The following is a 22,379-nucleotide window of genomic DNA, read 5'->3' as shown; positions in this document are numbered from 1 at the left end:
AAACAAAACCTTCCATAATAGTAACAATCAAGGTTTTTGATGGAAAACATAGTATGGACTGAAAGAAAAATCAGAGATGAAGAGATTTTTGTTCTAGTAAAGAATAATCAGAGAACATACACTAATCTATCAAGAAAAACAAATCTAAATATGATAAGAATCAAATCAAAGATTGAATCAAAGGATGGACATTTTTGATGATGAGGCCTTCGAATAAGTTGGTAGCATTGTGGTCGATGTTTGGACTTTTTATGATTGCAACTAGAGATGTATTCCACACAACCTGAGCTTTCATCACTACAAATGGTTTTCAAAGACTATTCCATATACTTTATACCCAAGGTTTAAAGTAATTGGTATCGAATATTGTATTAGTCAGGTGATTTTAATAGACGCATTGTTTGGTATCGAGTATAACATTATACTGGCCAATATATTTTGGTGCAATCCAATACATACCATTCATAAAGTAAAATAAAATAAAATAAGGAAGAGAGAGACGTGTCAATATTTATCAAATCGGATTTATTCATTATAGATGCCATGAGCATAGCTCTCTTAGGGCCAAGGGGGGCCATGTCCACCCCCCCCCCCCCACACACACACACACCCAAACCCTCAAATTTTTGAAAATTTTCATTTGCTCTTCAATTTGTTGAAATTCTTCTATAGAGACTCTTTTTGCTCTCTTTCCTTGTGTGAAATATCAGCACTTAGCTCTCCGTTATTGGAAAAAAAATTTAATGATGAAGACAATGGATAAAAGGTCATTGTGTTTTTGTGGACTTTTCACTAGCTCCTATTTTTGTAAGAAAACAATATTAATTTTTAATTAAAATATAATAATTCTTTTTTAAAATATGATGTGCAGGGAGGCAATACTAGTTATTAGGTTAGAGAGAGAGGCATAGCCCGTAAGTTGGCCCCCAAAAAAATCCATTACTTGATAAGGATTTGTTATGCGCGATATGCCGACAACTCACTACTGGGAATCGAGGGTGCCGTAGAGCTTCTCATAGAACTACAAAAGCGCATCACCCACTTCCTACATTCCGGCTTGAACCTTTAGGTAGGCTCTGTAGGATCAACAACAATAGCTACATGGAATACGGTAGAATTCCCTAGTACGATCATTCAGGAAGTCCCTCCGCCTATTAGCAATATCTAGCTTAAGTTGTTTATGGTGTGATTGTTCCTAGCATCAAACATATAAAAATAAATAAATACATAAATAAACTATGGGATTCTTTGGATGTGTTGTGAGCATTGAAAACATCTTTGATTCATTACTTTTGCCCTTGTTTTCAGTTTACAGTTTATTTATTTATTTTTTGTCAAAAAAACTTAGATTAAACTTTCCATGTTGAAATAGAATTATCTACAATGAAGAAGGGGTGATATTCCACCACATCCTAATTAATGAAAAAAATCTAGCTCCACAAGCTAAGTAGTTTGTATAAGCATTATGTGATATATTAACAAAATAGAAATAAACAATTGGAAATAAACAATTGTGTCAAAGTTTCCTAGTATATCTCAAAGTTTTAAGATAAAAGAGTCAAATTATACATGTAACAAGAAAGTTGAAGTTGTAAGGGATAACAAGTACCCCTCATCAATAGCTTCAACCTCACATCCTAATTATACCGGCTCTGTTACCATGTTAGAAACTCATTATCTCACACAATGAAGGAAAAAGGAGAGCAAGAATTAGAGAAACAAGTATAATTTTACTTGGTTTAACTTCTAGTGTAGAGAACCTATATCCACAGCATAACAGCCCTCATCTCATCAAGTCGCTAATGAGGGGTACTTGTTATCTTTAATTGAATGATATAAAGTAGAATCCCTTACAATTTCAACTTTCCTGTTACATGTACAATTGAACTCTTTTATCCTAGGACTTTGAGATATACTAGAAGATCTTGACATGTAGTTTTTATCTCCAACATAAACACTAGAAAAATTAGAACCCAACTTCTTGATCTCCTTAAGTAAACTACAACTTGCCCAATCAAGAAAATGAACACTTGTAGTTATGAGAGATGTTGGAAAATGTCATGTCAGCATTGATCCATCAACCTTCATTAGTATTGATGATAACAACATGAAGTACTAATGTCTATATTGAATTATATATGTCCAATTAAATATAAAAGCAAATGGACCTAATCCAACTCACCAGATGCTCAAGCTTAAGCAAAGATGAACATAAAGTCTAAGTCAAAATGAGCATGAAGAATGGAGTACAAGAAGAGTCAAAAATATCAACTCAAGCTCAAGCAAGAACTTATAAAATTTAGGACTTAGGACACATCTATGTATTCCCTTATGTAATCGCACTCAATTGCATTAAAATCACATATATCATGTCATTAGATTGATCAAGAACATGTTAGAAAAGTGTATGAAGACAGAGGGTAGGCAAGAAATCCCTAAAGCCCCTTTATGTACTTATTAGGAGTTCTGTGATGATGACAAATGTTTGTTTGGTTATAGAATACCAGGCGAAAATTCTATTTGGTCATAGTAGCTCAAACGAAAATTTTGTCTTGTTAAAATATGTTTAGCGGTTGTATTTGAATTGCCCCTACTTTCTCAGACGGAATTCCATCAAAATCAAACAACAATCTGTCTAGATTAAAAATTCATTGAATTTTATATCCGTTGGGAAGTTGGACCAAGCAATTGAATATCATTTTTATAAGCTCAACCAACCCCATTTACAAGCTTCTACCTTGCCAATTGAGTTATTGATCTCCAACTACTCTCAAGTTTTCAAAATTTTCAAGATTGACTTACTACTGCCTTTCATCTTCTCAAACCTTAAAGAACATATCAAGGTGTTTAAGCAAACTTATTGCAACCAAGCTTGAGGTGATCGAAGGCTATTGAAGTTTCATTGATTGTGCATATCATCTTTCTTGAGCATACATCTCATATTGCATCACTTCACACAAAATGTAAAGTGACACACCCCTTGTTAATTAATATCATTTCATCTCTTGCATTTTGTTTGTTCAATTCTAGTCTAGATTTATTAGAATTGGTTAATGATGCCCTAGTCCTATTGAACATAGATTGTAAGAGTTTGACTCTCTAACCACCATATTGAAACAAAATTGCTAATTGACAAAATAAAAAAAAAAAAAAAATTGCTGATAGAATACTTTGTTAAGGCCAAGAGAGAAGTGGATATAGACTTATAAAATTAAACCACTATAGAATCCTTGTGTTATGATTAATTACAATTGTTTGCTTTTATTTTAATTTCATAATTATTATTCAATTTGCCATTAAATTGAAAAAATTAGGTAAATCTACTAGTTGCAGCCTATTTACTCTCCCCCCCCCCCCCTTCAAGAGATTTACACAAGGCATATTGAGGCAAGCACGTACCATTGCCAGGGCAGCCTAGAAGATGTCTTCCATATGAGATCTACTCAAATACAAAGTCAAACTTCTATGGTTACAAATAAAAATATAAGGATATATAGAGCACATTGCCATCAACAAATTGTTGTTGTCCTTGTTATATTAAAATATATTCGAGTGACCTGGTCTTTGTGTTTTATGATGAAAGTAAATTCTATTTTTTTTTACTCTTCTTTTTTTCTAAGAAATATGAAAATCTCTTTGTTGCCCTTTGACAACCAGTAGAAGAAGGTTGGTATTGGAATTTAAATAAACTATTGCTCAAAAGTTATATTTCATTCATAGGCCTCAATGGGGGTATTTATAATTACAATTTGATTAAATCTCATCTTGAGTAGAAAAAGAAATACAAAGAATAAGGAGAAAAGTTTATCATAGACTTATTAGGAAACCAATACAAAAAATATTTTTCAACTAAGAGATTTAAAGAGGAATCCTATTCAAATTAATAAACTTTAGTTATACTTTCAACACCCCCCCCCCTTTAAGTTGAGGCACATACATCACACGTGCCTAATTTGGTTAAAATAAGATAAAACATCTCTCCATGTAAACATTAGCAAAATGATGTTCAAACTTCATTAGTTGCATATAGATTATGCTCGCCTTCAAATTTTTTTCTAATAAAATATATAGATTTCTATTTGCTTTGTCTTCCTTTCTGCCTCAACTAGGTCTCTAAAATGCCCACGAAAAAGGTAAAACCTTCAAATATTGAGAAGACCAATTTCTACATAGGTCTAAGAGGAAATATATTTCAAAGGGTAACAATTATTAGGGTACAACAGGAAAAGTAGAATTTCAGATTTGGCATATTAGATCTCCAAAAGGGAATTTTGTCAAGATAAGAGGCAAACTCATAGGGTAACAGAGATTAGATTTTGCACAGGTCAATATATCAGATCTGCAACAATGTTAGATCTCTAAAGTGGAAGGTTGTCGGTAACAAGCAAATTTCCAAGGGTAACAGAGATCAAGTTTTGCATAGCTCTGAAGAAAGGCACTTCAACAATAATATGATTCACTATTGAGTCCATAAGATTTTGAAGTAGACATTGAATCTGTAGACATCTTCAATTTTTCCTTCACATGCTTTATACGTGAGCAAAATAATGACCAAATCTCAAAAGAACTGGAATATAAAACTTGATATATCTTCAATATCCCAACACAATGACAAATGAAATCCCAAGGTGGTATTGTCCATGGTCTATCAAGGTAAGATAATGGTCCAAATGTAATTAGGAAAAATCTCAGAAGACACAAATTAAAACCAATGGGTAAAACTTGAAAAGAAAGAAATTTTAATGGCAAACATATAAACAATTTGAAAGGTGTAGGTAATAATTAGAGTGAAATTCCTAAAGAAATTGAAGAAGAATTAATCAACATAATGTGGCAGCTCAAAAATTATAGGAATGTAAAAGATGGAATACAAGAAAGGGCACGGACAATACTATCAATTAGAAAAAAATTTTAAAAAATAAAATAAAAATACTTAAACCCAACTTCCAACTACCATACCTCAAGAAGAAGACAAAAAGTTCTCTGCAACTTTCTCAACCTGATCGCCACCTCCAACAATCGCAACGCCTGAGGCGGAGAGGCTCGCCTGGTAGTCTCTCCGCCTCGCGACTGTTTCCATCTCTGCTTCCTCTCTCCCTCTCTGTCTATTTCTCCATCTCCCGGCGCCTCCAGTCTCTGCCTCTTCTTTCCCTCTCTGTCTCTTTCCCGGCCGCCTCTTCCCGCATCCCGCCTCCTCTTCCATCATCCCACCTCCGCCTCTCCCCCTCCGCATCGTCTTCCCCGCTTCTCACCCCTACCGCCTCGTCTCTCCCCATCTCACCCTATTTCTTCTCCCATCTCAGCCTCTCTTCTTCTGTTTCTTCTCCCATCTTCCCCATCTTCTCACTTCCCATCTCCGCCTCGCCTCTCCGCTTCCATCTCTCCCAGATTTTCCTTTGTCTATTTCCTGTTGAGGAACACCAGATCTGGTGTTTCTTTCCCGTCTCCGTTTCCCTCTTCCCCATCTCAGCTTCAATAACCAAATCTAGGGTTTCCCCTTAGATATGTTTTTTTTTCTTCTTCTGGGGTTGCAGCACTTTGTTTTTCTTTTCTTTCTTTTTTTTACATAACTACTCCTTTGATTGCAGCGGCTCTTTGGTGCACACCGCAAAACAACTCCAAGTCTCGGTACAAGTTTTTTTGCGTCGAGCTTGACCGGTACGCCTATATGGCATCGCTGGATGGGAGGTCTGAACCTTATCCGCACTTTCGCTGCTACAATCACTGTAACTGTAGGAGTTGTGGGTCCGCCCTTGAGGAGTGTATTTTGTCCCCCTATGTGGGTGTTATGTCCGCCCTTGAGGCGTGTAATTTGTCCACCCTTGAGGCGTGTAGTATGTCCTCCTTTGAGGGTGTTAGTGCTTTTTTGGTGTTCTTGTTCTAAGGGTTTTGTGGACGTGATCCACTTTCGGCTTGACCCAACCCTTACCCTAGCTAACCCTGTCTATTGCATGTATGACAGTTTGGTCATTTGCCGCTCCTTGGTTCGGTTTGAACCTTGTGTACTCATGCAGGTGTGTTTGTACTTTTCTTAGTTATCTAAATGAACTGTTGTTTACCAAAAAAAACTACCATACCTCAAGAAAGTGTGCATAACTGTCAAAAATAGTAAGTTAAATACTTTAACTTGACATGGAAATTCTTGAAGGAAATAAGAGTTTGTTGACGAAGTAGGGAAAGGGATCAAGCTTAGAACCAATAAAAAGACATATAGATTTGGAAGAGAATAGAATTACTAAATATTATGTTGCAACTGCGCCTAAAAGGATGATGATGGTAATGTTGTTGCTAAACTGCCGAACTGTATTTTTTTGTATTAAATCTTTTGGGAACTCTGGTTCATCTTTTTCATTGAATTAAGGTTCGTTCTTCAAACTAGAAACCTAAATGACTCTCAAAGAGACAATTTTAAGGAAGCTCTGATATCATGTTGGAATTTGAAAAGTTATTACTCAAAAGATATATTTCATTTATAAACCCCAATGAGGAATTTATAGTTACAATTTGAGTAAATCTCACTTTGAACATAAAAAAGATGCTCTTATCCTACGCTTATTAGGAAATATATTTAACACCAAATAGGAAAGTTATATAGAAATCTATTAAAAAAAAAGAAAGCATAATTAAAATAAGAGATTTAAAGAGGAATCCTATTTCAATTAAGAAACCTCAGTCATACTTCAAACAACTGGCTTTTAATGTTTACTAATTGAGATTAGATATGAATTTCAAATAAGATTCCTAACAAATTACTGAGTGAGTACAAAATTAAGGTGACAATTGATTCCTTAATTTTAATAAAATGACCTATGGAAGCTTCTAGAGAAAAGAAGAAGCATTTCAGGTTTTCTTATCGATGAAATCCATATGGGTTCTCTTTGTAAATGGGATCTTTTTTTCCCCCTCCACCAAAAGGTCATTTGTAATAAAAATAAATAAATAAAATAAATTAAAATAAATTAAAAAGAAGAAGAAGAAGAAGAAGAAGAAGAAGAAGAGAGATTGAATGAGGGACTATCAAAAAATTAGGCATAAAACACGATATAGAACTTTGATAATTAAGTCTAAAATTCATAAAATATCCTTCGATAAATCATTACATAATTAACATATCTCTTTTAAGATATAATCAAAGCTTATAGAACCGATAGAAAAAAACAAAGAAGATGTTACATCACCAAAGCAAAGCGACATAAAACAAAGGTTGTAGATGATCACCACAAGATGAAACCACTGATGATGCTATGAAGGATCTCACAAGCAATCAGAGTGCTCACTCCAGCTAGACATATATACCATCAATAGGTATTTTGAACTTCCAAAAAACAAATGCTAGCCATCTAATGCCAATATTCAAAATGCCTTTATAGCTTATCTTGACAATTACTAAAATGCTCCAAAATAATGAGGAAACTAAAATTATATAACTATCATTATCTAAAACAAAATAAGATCGATTTTGCAAAAACCAAGAAGAAAATAGATAAGTTTTTACTAATAGATAAAAACAATTTTGCAAAACTTTTTTACCAATATATCTTTCAATCTTTAGGTTCACGTACACTTTCAGAATTGTTAAGTCACTGGCAATGGAGTACCAGTCACTAAGATTAATACTCATCGCATACATGATCTTTACATGGATGGACTTCACAAGTTCAAAGTTTACTAACCATAGAGAAACTAGTTGTCATATCTCCCATAGTCTGAGCAATTTTAATTTGCACCCATCAAATCCATCAAAGCCTAGAAATGTGTAATTATTCAAATAATACATTATGATGGGTGTGGTCTAGTCAAGGACTACACAATGGTTCAAACCAGACGATCATCCATAAAACCAGTCCAAACAATCTAGTGGACCAAATAATCAATAAACCACTAGAAATAATAAATGTCACATATAAACAAAATAACTTTAGAAATGTCTAATGTAAATGTGCAAATAACATAATAACATGTGCTGGGCCATACAATTCCTACAAGAATAACTAACAGTAACTAACTTATGCACATTATGACTACATCTCACAGGGTAGCTTTTATATTTAAATATAAGGCAGGTGGTCTTTGCGCTTAGCCCTGTTAATTAGGATTTGAACTCTTAACCTCATACTATGAAATGTTGGTGTTGGTTTTACTAATTAAGCAAACCTTCAAGAGTTTTCCTCCTTTCTTTCTTTCTTCTTTCTTCTTTTTATTTATTTATTTTTATTATTATTTTATTTTAAAATAGGTTCATCCAAGCCAACATATGCAAATCTTGACTACATCCTCAAGGGGGAGGGGGGTACCTATAACTTATAATTTAAATATAAAGCGGGGGTTTGCCCTTACTCCTTAGACTCGAGGGGATTCAAACTCTTGACTTTATACTATGACGTGTTTGTTTTTTATTAACTATGCAACCTGTAGTGGTTTTGTCCAACTTATTCGTGGCTCTAAAACAAGGTATTTTGTTTTTGGGAAAAAAAAATTCTCTCTCGATTGTACTTATTCTCGATTTACTCTTATTCCCCTCTCAAAAGCTTTACCTTTGATTCTACCGAAAGAGTGAACTTTTACCCCTCATTTTCCCCATATATTTTAAAACAATCAAATTACCAAGATTTTTACATCTTGATAATTTATTTGTTGCAATAACCCCTATATTCTGCTCAGTGGGATTTGACAGAGTTCTTAATTAGCAGTATCCATCACTTGAAAACCTTTCCTCTTTCTTGTAATTTTGTTTATGTATCTAAGGAGGCCAACTCAGTAGCAAACTCCCTAGCTTAGGAGGCCCTATCAATTGAGAATTCAATAGCTTGGCCAAGTTCCACTTCATGGTTCAGAGCCTTCCTCTTTTTTTTTTGGCATTTCTTCAGGTTTTGATAAGTGGACTTCTTACCAAAAACAAAAAAACCGTTAGCAAAATGATTCCCTTTGCATCGCTTAGCAAATATATTTTTTTAAAGTTTTTCAACAAAATTTGTTTGGATAAGGCTATGTAAAAAAATTGTCCTCCCCCAAATTTTGTCACCCCAAGTTTATCCCATTTTATATGTTCTTAACATAGTTTCATTGGGCAAATACTAGAGATATATTGGACTTCCACACATTGTGTGGTATGGAATGTCCTCTTTCTCCAAATGATTTTTTTTTAAATGGTTCAAACTTATGGCAAGGACTTCTGTACGGAAGGAAGCCCCGGAATCAGGAAATCAGGCAAAAGGACAAGAGCAAGTGTTACTTGAAAATAATAATACAAAACAAAGTTACATAAATTAAAACAGACAGAGTCACCAAACTCTAACTATTTTTCATTGAGACGGTAAAGCCTCCAAAACCTAACTACTACTATTACCTTTAATCTGCCGCGTGACAAATTAGGTTAACACCATCGTCTATCTTTTATTCAACACTACTTACTATATAATGCACTTAATAGAAATCAAACATGCATGGACTCATCATCAGCATTATCATCAGATTTGATTGGATAATTGACGCGGGATGAGTAAGTAACACCGGGCTTCCATCCTGCCGGAATGACGTCGCTTACCACAAGTTTCTCGCCGGACTGAAGCGTGGTCAGCCTAAGAGAGAAAGGAGCTTGCAACTGAGAGCCATAGCCAAGCTTCCACACTGCACCCCACAAGTGGTCCATGGAGATCCATATCTGTGAACCCTTTTGCCTGAGATCAACACCTCTGAGATCTCCATTGCCGTCCTCAAATTCCATCGCCACTGCAAAGTAGTAAGGGTTGGACCCAAGTTCAACATGGAAAGCAAGCTTTGTTGCTCCATAGTTGCACCGCACTCTACAATACAGTCACATGAAACAAACATGTCCTCAGTACTCTTCTGCTAGTACTAATCTTGCTAGTTGACTCTAAAAAACGAATTAATTAAGCATGTTCATGGAAGAACCAACCCACCTTCGATATCGAACAGTCAATTGACCAGCATTGCGTAGTTGATCAGCTTGGCGTGACTTGGCCATGGCTCCAAATGAAGTCCCACTCATATCAAAGTGAACTGACTCCACTGTGCATCCGGGGCAACTGTCGGCGATTGTGATGGTCACCGGATTCCCTGAACATGCAACATTCTCTGTGCATTTAACCTGAAATTAATGAAGGATCATTAATTAGTTAATTGAGTTCTTTAATTCAAAAGATAAAATGTAACCCAATCCAGTAATTAGCTCTACTAATGATACATAATGTGATTGATTAATAATTACCTGGTAGCAAGCCCCACAGCCTTTGCCTGATTTAAATAAAGAAGGGCCTCCAGCTGATACCATAGAAGAATAAGGAGGTTTTGCTACAGAGTTTTGATACCCACAAGCACCACCTGCACGTATGTATTGTTTAGTTTAACTAGTTTAACTACAGAATCTCTTAATAACTAAAAGTTTCTTTTAGAATGATATATGTAATAACACTGCTCTTTCTTACCATCAGTTCCTGGCCCAATTGCATTTCCATACCAAGTGGCTCCAGCAGGTGACCAACCAGACTCAGCCTTGGATGTATTATAACCTACAAGTGATCTTGGATTAAAGCAAGAACAGTAATCTGGGAAAGAGAAAATGGCTAAGAGAGCAAGTACAATGCAGAAGAAAGAGGGAGCTTGAGTAAGTGAAGAAGCCATGTCTACTACGGAAAGAAAGAGAGAAATAGGTTTCAATGCTTTAGTGCTAGCTTACTTCCCTTGGTTTGTTGCACTGATAAAAGAAACTGACTGGTATTTATAGAGAGGAAGAAGAGCAAATTTTCTATCAAGTTTGCCTAATCCTCTCATGATAACTATTGAGACTTTTGTCTAATTTCTATTTCAGTGCAAGCACGGTTGAATACTTCCTCATCCACTGCACCGTCAAGATCGTGAAACAGAGACCAAGATCCATGTTGGGTTTATATCTCCAAAACCTTTTCAGCAGCACAAATCTTGCTTATTGCTTGATCTACTCAAACACAGTAGGAAAAACAGAAACACCTCATTGATCTACCATTTGACACTAAAAACTTCTCCCTCCCACCGGAACCTTCCCCAACCCGTTCCTCTAGCAATGTATAAAGGAACAACATAGAGCACATTTACAACATGGAGGAAGAGCCTTTATATGTCGCCTTTTAAGAGAAGACATGATCTAAAGAAATTTATATTTGCGGCTCTACATTTGGCAAGGTTTGATCTAGCGGTTGACGGAAGGGTCAAATTGATAATTTTAAAAACAGGAAAATTTTATACAAACCCAACCCCCGACATATGTGAATTGGACAATTTTTTACTCCAAATAAGAGAGGTCAATCTGAATCCAAGATTTCATTGCCTTCTTCTCCAGTGATGATGAGGCCTCGGAATACATCTGGTGGCGTGGTGGTTGATGCTCGGACTTCGTATGATTGTCCCTCAAAGACATATCCCACAACTCAGATATAATACAAATTATTTCAGGGACTTTTTTGTATGCTATATACCGAGATTTAAACTATATCGGTCAAGTGATTTTAAGAGATATATTTTAATATCTGAGTATTGTATTTTACAATAGATTTTGGTGCAATCTAATATATACATTATAGTGTTAATATGTATTGAATTGGTTGGATACTTAAACTATGTCTAATCCTTCACCACCACCTCCTATTAGCATTATCCGTAAAAGTCCAGATATTTATGGCATGCCAATTTTATTTTGCTTAAGCATCAGACATCAAATAAATAAAATAAAAAGATTAAAAAAAAAATTAAAATAAAACTGCAGTCTGCAGGCCTCTTAGATGTATTGTGAGCATTTGAAACCACCTCATTCGTTGTTTTTGCCCTTGTTTTCAATTTCAGGGAGTAATTCAATGATACATGTTGATGATACTCAAAAGCAACTGCAATTATGAGAGTTCCACAAGGCATACTGTGGCACACGTTTAGCATTGCCATCTATGTTAAAAAATTCATGGATTTTTTGCAAAGCCCTAATCAAAAATCATACAGAAAATTAGAAATACAATGTGAAACTTTCATAAAAAATATTAGATACAGTTTACACCAACATATGTTGAAGAAATTTGATATAAATCCTGAAACTTGGAAATTGATGAAGCCTACTCCAATCTCCTCATTTTCCTCTCGTGCCTTTTACTTGTGAAGAGAATAGAGAACTAAAAGAGTAGAGTGATCGGAGAGACCCCATGATAATTACTTATAATAATAATTTCAAACTTTAGTTCACTTCAATCCTTATATAAGTGTATTATGTGTTACTTGAAACATTTTTTTGTTTATTTTGCATACTTCATATTCCTTGAATTACCAATAAAATTAAGTAAATTAGCTTTATAAGTCTTAGATGTTTTTCTCATAAATCAATATAAATGTGCTTGAGTCATGTGTGGAAGTTCTTATTGTTTGAAACAATCAATCATATATATTCAACAAGAAACATGTGTCATCATCGAGCATGGGTTCAAATTAATCATCTGCGGCCTTCAAAATGGTGGCCATTTAGCAACACTAAACCTGAGTGTGACACGTGTCTTAAAAAAATTGTCAGCCGTTGGATGGTTGCAACATAAAATCTCAGTGAAACCTAATCAAACCAAATTACTGGTTCGTCTGATTTAGAAAAATCAGGCCGGATATGGTTCAACCTAACACGTTTTCACTCGCCTCAACTAATAGCCGTGAGTGTCACTCCTGTCCTCTCTAGTCTCTACTCTCCTCTCCACCTCGTCGTCGCCAAGGTGATTGTCGCTGTTGTCGATTATGCACTCTTAACATCTTCCAGATGGTAGTGTAAAACTCTTGATCACCTGAAAGAAGAGGAAACAGATGAGGTAGAGGCAGAAGAACCCGATGAGGAAGTACAATTCAGAGACTCTTGTTTATCTGCTATGCCATTACGGCACATTGTAATATACTTTCCTAGGATTAGAATTTCTAAAGAAAAATCAAAGATGAAGTGATTCCTAACCTTTTATTTGATCAGAAGAATATCCAATGGGGCTGTGGATTTACCTAATCTCTATTCATGGGTCCTTCTCCATCACCTACTCGAAGGTGCAAAACCTTCACCACCAGAAGCTTAGGCGTTTGAAATGTGGGAATTCAATTTACAGAATAACTATTATGAATTAAACCTGGTGTTTAAAACTGAAATGAAAAAAATGAAAATGTTTGAAACATTTAGATTGCTTAAAACTGTAAACCGTCTAAACCTAAATTGTTACCTTCGACTATTTTCATGGCGATCCAAAAGGCTGCTAGATTAGAGATGGAAGTGTAAGAAAAGGTTAACAGCGATCGTTTCACAACATTCCTGCTCCTGATCACATTACAACCACAAATTTTAAGAGACTCACAGAGATAGAGATGTTCATCTGTATCCTATTGGTTATATCCAATATGAACACGTATCGGATAATATCCTATATGATGGGATACTTTAAACCTTGAGTGGTAACCCTCTGGTATGTTTGTATAGTTGATGAATGCTAACAAATTTGTAATTGTAAACTGCTAATAGAATTATACCCTTTACATCGTCTACCCAAAAAATAGGGCCAAGCCTCTCAATAAAAAATTTTGGGATATGACTGTTGTTGCGAAATCCTGCTTGTCCAATCACCTGAGAGTACCTACAATAACAAGCTCGACTGGGGTGATCGAGTTACACCTCCGCCAATTAGGTTAGAAGAATTCTTTTTGATAAGGAGAAGACTTCCAAGAATGCAACAAACAATAAACTGTTGAGTGATTACTCTTTTGAACCTACCTCATCCTTCCTTTGCTCATCCTTTTATATATCCTTGATCTCTAAGTCTTTGAGTTTTATCTTAAACTCAAACCTTACTTGGATTTCTCTTTAGACTAATTAGTTGAATTTATGAGAAATGGGGAAAATCAAACTTCTACTATTATTATAAATAAATAAATAAAAACCTCCCACGTGTGAAATTGATTTAACACCATTTCCCATGGGCGACATCTTTTTTTTTTTTTTTGAACACTACATACTAATGATGTCGTAAAACACTACTACTAATGCACGTAATTCCATCCACTACTACTACCCTGGCTACGTAATAATGCACTTAACACTACACTACGTACAAATGCACTTAGAAATCGGACATGCATGCATGGAGTCATCATCAGCATTATCATCAGATTGGAAAATTGACGACCGATCGGTAAGTGGAACCGGGCTTCCATCCTGCTGGAATGATGTCGTTTACCACAAGTTTCTCGCCGGATTCAGGAGATATCAGCCTCAGAGAGAACGGAGCTTGCAACTGAGAGCCATAGTCAAGCCTCCACTCTGCACCCCATGCGTGGTTCATGGAGATCCATGTCTCTGAGCCCTTTTGCTTGAGATCAACACCACTGAGATCTCCATCGTCATCCTCGAATTCTATCACCACTCCAAGGTAGTAAGGGTTGGACCCAGAATCAACATGGAAGGCAAGCTTTGTTCCTCCATAGTTGCACTGCACTCTACGATACAATCACATATATAAAACATGTCCTTAATTAGTAGTCTTTCTGCTACTAATCCAGATGGTTAAACTCTAATGAATGAATTAAGCTAGCATGCATGCATGTTCATGGAAGACTAATCAACCACCTTCGATATTGAACCTTCAAGATGCCGGCATTGCGTAGTTCCCCAGCTTGGCCAGACTTGGCCATGACTCCGAATGAAGTCCCACTCATATCAAAGTGAACTGACTCCGATGTGCATCCGGGGCACTCGTCGGTGATTGTGATGGTCACCGGATTCCCTGAACATGCATTGTTCTCTGTGCATTTAACCTGAAATTAAGGAAGGATCATTAATTAGTTAATTAAGTGACTAAATCGAACCCAACTCAGTAGTTAGCACTACTATGATACATAATGTCATAATGTGATTAATTAATAGTTACCTGGTAGCAAGCCCCACAGCCTTTGCCTGAATTAAATAGAGAAGGGCCTCCAGCTGATACCATGGAAGAATAAGGAGGTAGCCCTACAGCGGATCCATACCCACAAGCACCACCTGCACGTACGTACAGTAAAGTTTAACTACAGAAGCTCTTAGTAAATTTCTTGTAAAATGATATAAGTAATGATGCACAGTGTTCTCTCTCTCTCTCTCTCTCTCTCTCTCTCCTGCGTCCTTTGATATTTACCATCACTTCCTGCACCATTTGGACTTCCATACCAAGTGGCTCCAGCAGGTGACCAACCAGACTCAGCCTTGGATGTATTATAACTTATAAGTGATCTTGGATTAAAGCAAGAACAGTAATCTGGGAAAGAGGAAATGGCTAAGAGAGCAAGAACAAGGAAGGGAGCTTGAATAAGTGAAGAAGTCATGCCTACAAATTGAATGAGAGAGATCAAATATCAAATAAGAGCACACACACACATACACAAAAGAGAGAGAACCATTTACGAAGTTCGATCGACCTAAGAAGCCTATACGTCTTCCAAGAGATCTCTTGTTCTTTAGTAGAGGAAGACACAATGAAGCTGCCATACCTAGACGGCTTCTGATAAAATAAGAAATACAATATTGAAATACTCTTTCAATATCTCCTACCAGGAATAAAAATATGACCACAGTGTGTAATAATTTATCCCCGTATCCCCAGATAGAAATAAACGATAGGATCATACTAAAATATTTAATATTCCAACAATAGCTCATACTGGAAATAGAAGATTCAATGTCACTCAGAATGTTCTCATAATAGCTCCTACTGGAACTATAAGATTCAATATCTCCTAGAAATCGAAGCTATTTCCTCGCCAACAGATTGGCTTCAATGCTTTGGTGCTACTAGCTTACTTCGCTTGGTTTGCTGGACTTATCAAACAAGCTGACAGGTAACTATAGAGAGGAAGAAGAGCAATTTCTCATAACACTACCTGTGGTGTGTTATTCAGAAGTCAAGTTGCTGAAGACGTACCCATTAATATAGAATTTATTATATGTTTGGAAGCAAATGGCAAAAGATCTCTTCCAACAAGGGGGGGGGGGGATCTCATAAGATTTGATGGGACTTTTGTTTAGTTACTATTTCAGCATAGGCATGGTTTAAAATTGCTTCAGTGCTGCTGCAGCACCATATGCAGCTTAATTGAAACTTGTGGTCAAAACGAAATCGCGACAACTTATTTTGTCTCATTTCACATAAATGAATTTCTATTTGGTTAATTTAACTGTGAAATTAGTGGTCCAGATTTTGTTTCCACCACAAATTTTGATTTTGACAGTAGACTGTATGGTTTTGCGCATTTATTGCACAATACCAAATAAAGTCCGACATGATTACATACTTTCTAATCCACTGAATTGTCAAGATCGTGAAACAGATTTTTTTTTTTTCTTTCCTAAAATCATCTTGATGGTGGAAGTGTATATTTATAACTGATGTGGTTACAAATGATTTTCAAATTTTAAAATACATATTATATCTCATGTATAAGAGATGAGGTTAAATATAATACAAACTCTTAGAAGATTAGGTTGGTTACTTATCTTGGCGTTGAGTTTGATTTCAAACTTGAATTTGAATTGACTTTGAAATTAATTTTGTTACACTCTCCGCAGGTCTATTGCATACTATGAGCTTGTGTCGTAGAGTTTAAAAACGTGAAGCAAAGAGACCTTTGGTTAGAATGTTTGCAACTTGAATTTGAAGCTTGTCTGTTTGCTACTTGTTTCTCAACAAAAAGAAAGTCAATTTTTATGTCTTTAAGGCGGGCATGAAATATTGGATTTGCCACAACATAGGTTGCCCCGATGTGGTCACAGTAGAATGTTGGAGGTGGGATATGTTATCCTAGATCCGATAGTAGCTGGTGAATCTAGATTAATTCTGCAGAAGCATTTGCAATTCCTTTGTATTAAAATTCTGTGGATGAGTATACAACCGTTTGTCGTTTCTTTGAGCTCCAAGAATCAAATTTGGGACCATGAGATTTAATGTCGTCACTAGCTTTACAATCCCAGCCTTGGCTCAGAAAAAAAAAACTTGTGAGTCTCTTTGGATGCGTTGTGAGCATCTGGAACCACCTAATTCGTTGCTTTTGCCCTTGTTTTCAGTTCTGGAGAGTAATCCGATGATACATAATGATGATACTCAAGAGCAGTTGCAGTTGCAGAACGCATATTGCTAGAACATACCATTGCCACCTATGGCGCCTGGAAGATTTCTGCCGTATGCGTTCTACTCAAATACAGAGTCAAATGGGCTACCAAAAGATATTTTGCAAGGGAGTGAAGGCTCAAATGGGTATGTGACTTAAGAGGATAGAAGCGTGAATATTGTACATACCAATGTATTTACATAATCACTTCAGCCCCTTCTATATTAGTATCAAAGAAGACAACTTGTGGAAGCTTATGGAGAAACGAAGAAGAATTTCATGTTTCCTGATTAATGAAATCCATATCATCAGTTCTCTGTAAATGGGATTTACAAGCTCATGCTCTGGCAAGAATTGAATTCTTTGAACCTCTCCGAACCGTAATTGCTCTTCACCTCAGATTAAGAACTGCATCATAATTTTCGAAGGAAAAGGAGGAAACATTGAAGAAGAAGAGACCGATCAACTCAAGGGTGTCGTCACCGTGATGAGGAAGACTTCATAGTTGATTTTAGATTTTCTTAAAAAAGATGAAAATTAACAAAAACTAGTGCGTTTCCTTGGCTTTTCTTGGCTTTATAGCCTCAGCCATTAGTTTTCATTCCTTCTTTAGATTTTGCTTAGGGCCTTCGAAATCTTATTCTTAGTTGTGGTTGGGCTTGACACTTTAATTCTCTTATACGCCCTTCCCCACTTTCTCTCCATTTGATAGTGATAATATATGGTACATTTTGAATTTAACAAAGGCAAACAAAGTCCTTTTATTTCTTTTTCCGCGGCAATAGATTTTTATTCAACCAAATATTTATTATGGGTTGTTTATTGGGTTCAATTTAATTACATAAATTAAAACCTAACTATTATTATTACCTTTAATATGACCCGTGACAAATTAGGTAGAGCAGCGCTGCTTCCAGCAGTGCATGGTCCAGATCCAATACCGTTGAATAAACACTTCATTCAACGGTCCAGATTTGCTTTGGACCTCAAATTAAATCCGAGTGGCAGATTGCTGGTGTAGCACTACTCACAAGCAAAATGTGTGAGCTCTATAGCTATCGAGTAAGACTTTCTCCTCATCTATCACTTATTCAAAACTACGTACTATATAATGCACTTATTAGAAATAAAACATGCATTGTCTCATTATTTAAAAAATTCTTCACTCATCATTTTTTTTGTATGACTCATCACTCATATTGTGAGGTTTTAAAATTGACGATCGATCGGTAAGTAGCACCGGGCTTCCATCCTGCTGGAATGACGTCATTTGCCACAAGTTTCTCGCCGGATTGAAGCGACGTCAGTCTTAGAGAGAAAGGAGCTTGCAACTGAGAGCCATAGTTTAGCTTCCACTCTGCACCCCACGCTTGGTTCATGGAGTTCCATGTCTCTGTGCCCGTTTGCTTGAGATCAACACCACTGAGTTCTCCATCGTTGTTCTCGAATTCTACAATCACTGCAAAGTAGTTAGGGTTGGACCCAGGATCAACATGAAAGGCAAGGTTTGCTCCTCCATAGTTGCACGCAACTCTGCAATACCATGAAACAAACATGTCGTTAGTACTCTTTCACTATGAATCCAGTTGACTTTGAAGTGGGGTTGGTACAAGCCCATCCTTAAGGCTCTTTTTGGTACAGTTTAAATTTATGACTATATGACTTATAAACATAAATAGATGTATTTGGTATGATTTATTTTCATTAAAATAAATCATTTTAAATAGAAATTCATAAATAGGTAAGAAGCTATTTAGGATTTATCACTATAAACTGTTAATTTTTATCTATCCGAGTATCATTAATGAACATGTGCAGAATTACTATTTAAAAAGGGATAAAAATGTACAATTACAAAAAATTAGGACAAAATCATGTTTTTCTCTCAAACTAACCCCATATTTGCCCCATTACCACTTTATCAATATTTTAAGAATGTCAAAATTAGCCAAAACTAATAAAACGAGATAAAACCAAGACTAGAAGCCAATATATATTTCAAAAGGTTAACCAATACTACTGAAAAATAAATTCATAACACATAATATATTATTCATCCAATGGTGTCAAACTTATGTCTTATTATATAATTATATAATGTACTATATTTAATATTAACCAAACAGAAATTGTTTCTCATTCATATCTTATTAACATAATTGATTATTGATAAATATCTCATAAACATAAACATAAATTATGTCAATGAGAGCCTTTAGAACCTCTACTTATATGGAGGGAAAATTTTACAAAAATTCAATCTCCAAACAAGATCACTTAGCTAATTTACAAGAAAAAAAAACTCTTGCTTCGAGATTGTGCATGTATCAAGAATCCAATCAATTGCTTTCAAAATTACCACTCCGTGTGGGTAGAGGATTAACACTCCCATCTATGTGGGTAGATTCTAACAAATAAATTAAACATGTTCATGGAGGAACCAACCCACCTTTGATATTGAACATTGTTCAATTTGCCAGCATTGCGTAGTTGATCAGCTTGGCCTGACTTGGCCATGGCCCCAAATGCAGTCCCACTCAAATCAAAGTGAACTGACTCTTCTGTGCATCCTGGGCACTCGTCGGTGATTGTGACGGTCACCGGATTCCCTGAACATGCACTATTCTCTGTGCATTTAACCTGAAATTAATGAAGGATCATTAATTAGTTCATTGACTTCTTCAACTCAAAAGATAAAATGTAACCCGGCCAACCCAGTAATTATTAATGTGATTGATTAATAATTACCTGGTAGCAAGCTCCACAGCCTTTCCCTGATTGATATAGAGAAGGACCTCCAGCTGATATCATGGAAGAATAAGGAGGTTTCCCTACATCGGATCCATACCCACAAGCACCACCTGCAAGTACGTACAGTCAAGTTTAACTACAGGAACAGAAGCTCTTAATAAGTTTCTTGTAAAATGATATAAGTAATCATGTCTCCTTCGATATTTACCATCACTTCCTGCACCATTTGGAGGCCCATACCAAGTGGCTCCAGCAGGTGACCAACCAGACTCAGCCTTTGATGTATTATAACTTACAAGTGATCTTGGATTAAAGCAATGACAGTAATCTAGGAAAGAGAAGAGGGCTAAGAGAGCAGGGACGACAAAGCAGAAGAAAGAAGGAGCTTCAATACTTGAAGAAGCCATGGATGGAGGGAGAGCAGGTAGCTTTCAATGCTTTAGTGCTTGGTTTGTTGGACTGACTGGTATTTATAGAGGAAGAAGAGCGAGGTCTCTAACTCTACATGTGGCGTTGTAATTCATCAGCAGCTTAGTTGTTGAAGATTGTAAATTAAGTAAAAACTTAATGCATGATTTTATTCTATATATATTTGAAAGTGTAGTTAATCTTATTTATTTTATAAATTAATGAGAATGGATCCTTATCCGAATTTATTTTTCCCAATATAGAAAGGTCCCAACGGAAGTAAACTTGGATCCACGTCCTCGTTCTTCCACGAAATCGTCACTCTGAAAGGAAATAAACTCTATAACCCAAATGTTGTGTAGATGAACAGTATAAGATCAAGATCCAAAACAATGAGAAAACAATCCTTGAAAGCTTCCTCTTTTCTTCGTTTCATGGAAAAAGAGAGAACGAGAACCATTCTCTAAAAACCTCACGAATACTGTAATCCAATTGTGTTATTAATTAGTGATTCTAAGGTTACATAAATATAATTATATATTTGGTAGCAATCTAAATGTGAGTTTCTAATTTTATCTTTAGGCATATTATTATTAATAAATACAAGAAGAAAGCAAATATATATTCATTTGATATCCAGCCAGAAAAAATTTATAATAATTAATGATGCACACTACGGTAACTAAAAACTTAATGTCCTACCAAAAAAAAACTAAAAACTTAATGCATAATTTTATTCTATATATATTTGCTTTTCATTTGATTTCCAGCAAGAAAAAATCTTATAATATTTGGGGTTGTACAGTAGGGTAACTAAAAACTTAATGCATAATTTTATTCTATATATCTTGGAAAGGAAAAATATATATATATATACCATGTGATCTCAAAAAAAAAATAATAAAAAAAAAAAAAATTCTTATAGTATCTGTTGCTCTACATCTTTTTTTGGTAAAATCTGATGCTCTACTCCGGGGTGACTAAAAATAGCAAAACTTCACTGAGTCAAATGACTCATCTCGATACAAATTCATCTTATCGAACTCAGTTCCTGATTTAATAGAAATTACCCATGAGCAACGAGTGAATGACGAGTGGGCCGGATCGAGTTAGAAGTGAGACCGATCCAGAGTCAGCGGTTGCCCATGTAGACGGTTAATGAGTTTGTTACTTAGTTAGTTAGCTACATGGTGGAACCCACTAACGGTTAACGTGAAGCCGCCTTTCATTTGAGGATTTCTTTTGGCAGTAAACACTTTTTTTGGTAAGAACTATAATGGGTATTTCAGTTACACTGAGAGGGAAACATGGTACGCTAATTTTGCCGAATTTGGGCGGCGAATTGAAACTGCAACTGAAACAAGATTAGCGAGATATCGTCGTATTTTATCGCGATATATCGAAAAATATCGATATTTTGCCTTTTTTATTGCGATTTTTAGGCCATTTCTCTCGCAATTCTACAGTAGAATTTTTAGGATCTATGAACAATCTTACTAATTCTATTCCAATGATTCAATACTCAAAAGGTAATGTACTAAATGTAATTAAGAGGAGAATCTACATAAAATAATTTTTGAAAATATTTCAAATTAGAAAGACATTTTATAGCAAAATCTTCAAGATTAATAAGCAAGTTTACCAATTATATTCTAGTGATTTAGGCTTCAAAAGTCAACATGCCAAATGTGGTAAGAAAAGAGTATATACATGAAATAATTTATGAAAACAATTTAAATTATGAAGCGATTTTGTAATAGAATCTTTAGGGTGAACAGGTAATCATTCCAATTATGTCTGAATAATTTAGGCCTCAGAAGGTAACATGTTAAATGTGACTAGACAAAAAATTTAAATGGAAGAATTTATAAAAAATAATTCAAATTTACCATATATTATCATCAAATTATGGTAGACATCAAATTTGAGCTCAAAATGACCAAAAACACCCCTGAATTGAAATGGGGTCGAAATCGGGCACTTTTTGGACGAAATCTTCCTGAAATTTCAGCAAGATTTAGCCAATTCGGCCGGTTCACCGGGTAGCGAATCGGGAACTGTAGCAGTATTTCGCACGTTAGAGGGAAATC

At 35.5% G+C, this 22,379-nt stretch overlaps 3 protein-coding genes across 3 annotated transcripts; all 3 read right to left on the bottom strand.

The window, feature by feature from the left end:
* Positions 1-9,433: 9,433 nt before the first annotated feature.
* Positions 9,434-10,641, bottom strand: LOC149029485 (expansin-B15-like). Its single transcript, XM_089143476.1, has 4 exons — positions 10,446-10,641; positions 10,229-10,341; positions 9,921-10,108; positions 9,434-9,803 (listed from the first exon to the last, which is right to left on the bottom strand). Exons 1-4 carry the CDS (start codon positions 10,639-10,641, stop codon positions 9,434-9,436), a joined length of 867 nt encoding a protein of 288 aa, XP_088999602.1.
* Positions 10,642-14,156: 3,515 nt separating this feature from the next.
* On the bottom strand, positions 14,157-15,351 carry LOC149029484 (expansin-B15-like). Its single transcript, XM_089150944.1, has 4 exons — positions 15,165-15,351; positions 14,919-15,031; positions 14,618-14,805; positions 14,157-14,487 (listed from the first exon to the last, which is right to left on the bottom strand). The coding sequence occupies exons 1-4, from the start codon at positions 15,349-15,351 to the stop codon at positions 14,157-14,159; spliced, it is 819 nt and encodes a 272-aa protein (XP_089007070.1).
* A 2,969-nt stretch (positions 15,352-18,320) lies between these two features.
* LOC149029483 (expansin-B15-like) lies at positions 18,321-20,288 on the bottom strand. Its single transcript, XM_089143470.1, has 4 exons — positions 20,090-20,288; positions 19,879-19,991; positions 19,580-19,770; positions 18,321-18,663 (listed from the first exon to the last, which is right to left on the bottom strand). The coding sequence occupies exons 1-4, from the start codon at positions 20,286-20,288 to the stop codon at positions 18,321-18,323; spliced, it is 846 nt and encodes a 281-aa protein (XP_088999596.1).
* Positions 20,289-22,379: the final 2,091 nt, after the last annotated feature.

The sequence above is a fragment of the Hakea prostrata genome, chromosome 1, assembly GCF_041222555.1.
Source record: "Hakea prostrata isolate BN-2017 chromosome 1, UWA_Hpros_2, whole genome shotgun sequence".
NCBI classification, from domain to species: domain Eukaryota; kingdom Viridiplantae; phylum Streptophyta; class Magnoliopsida; order Proteales; family Proteaceae; genus Hakea; species Hakea prostrata.
This window is presented reverse-complemented; position numbering and strand designations above follow the sequence as displayed.

Coding starts and splice junctions, on each gene's coding strand:
- LOC149029484 (XM_089150944.1), bottom strand. CDS start 15,351: ATGACTTCTTCACTTATTCAAGCTCCCTTCCTTGTTCTTGCTCTCTTA. Junction 15,032..15,164: donor AAATGGTGCAGGAAGTGATG/GTAAATATCAAA, acceptor ACGTACGTGCAG/GTGGTGCTTGTGGGTATGGA. Junction 14,488..14,617: donor TTGAAGGTTCAATATCGAAG/GTGGTTGATTAG, acceptor ATTGTATCGTAG/AGTGCAGTGCAACTATGGAG.
- LOC149029485 (XM_089143476.1), bottom strand. CDS start 10,641: ATGGCTTCTTCACTTACTCAAGCTCCCTCTTTCTTCTGCATTGTACTT. Junction 10,109..10,228: donor GCTGTGGGGCTTGCTACCAG/GTAATTATTAAT, acceptor CATTAATTTCAG/GTTAAATGCACAGAGAATGT. Junction 9,804..9,920: donor TTGACTGTTCGATATCGAAG/GTGGGTTGGTTC, acceptor ACTGTATTGTAG/AGTGCGGTGCAACTATGGAG.
- LOC149029483 (XM_089143470.1), bottom strand. CDS start 20,288: ATGGCTTCTTCAAGTATTGAAGCTCCTTCTTTCTTCTGCTTTGTCGTC. Junction 19,771..19,878: donor GCTGTGGAGCTTGCTACCAG/GTAATTATTAAT, acceptor CATTAATTTCAG/GTTAAATGCACAGAGAATAG. Junction 18,664..19,579: donor AACAATGTTCAATATCAAAG/GTGGGTTGGTTC, acceptor ATGGTATTGCAG/AGTTGCGTGCAACTATGGAG.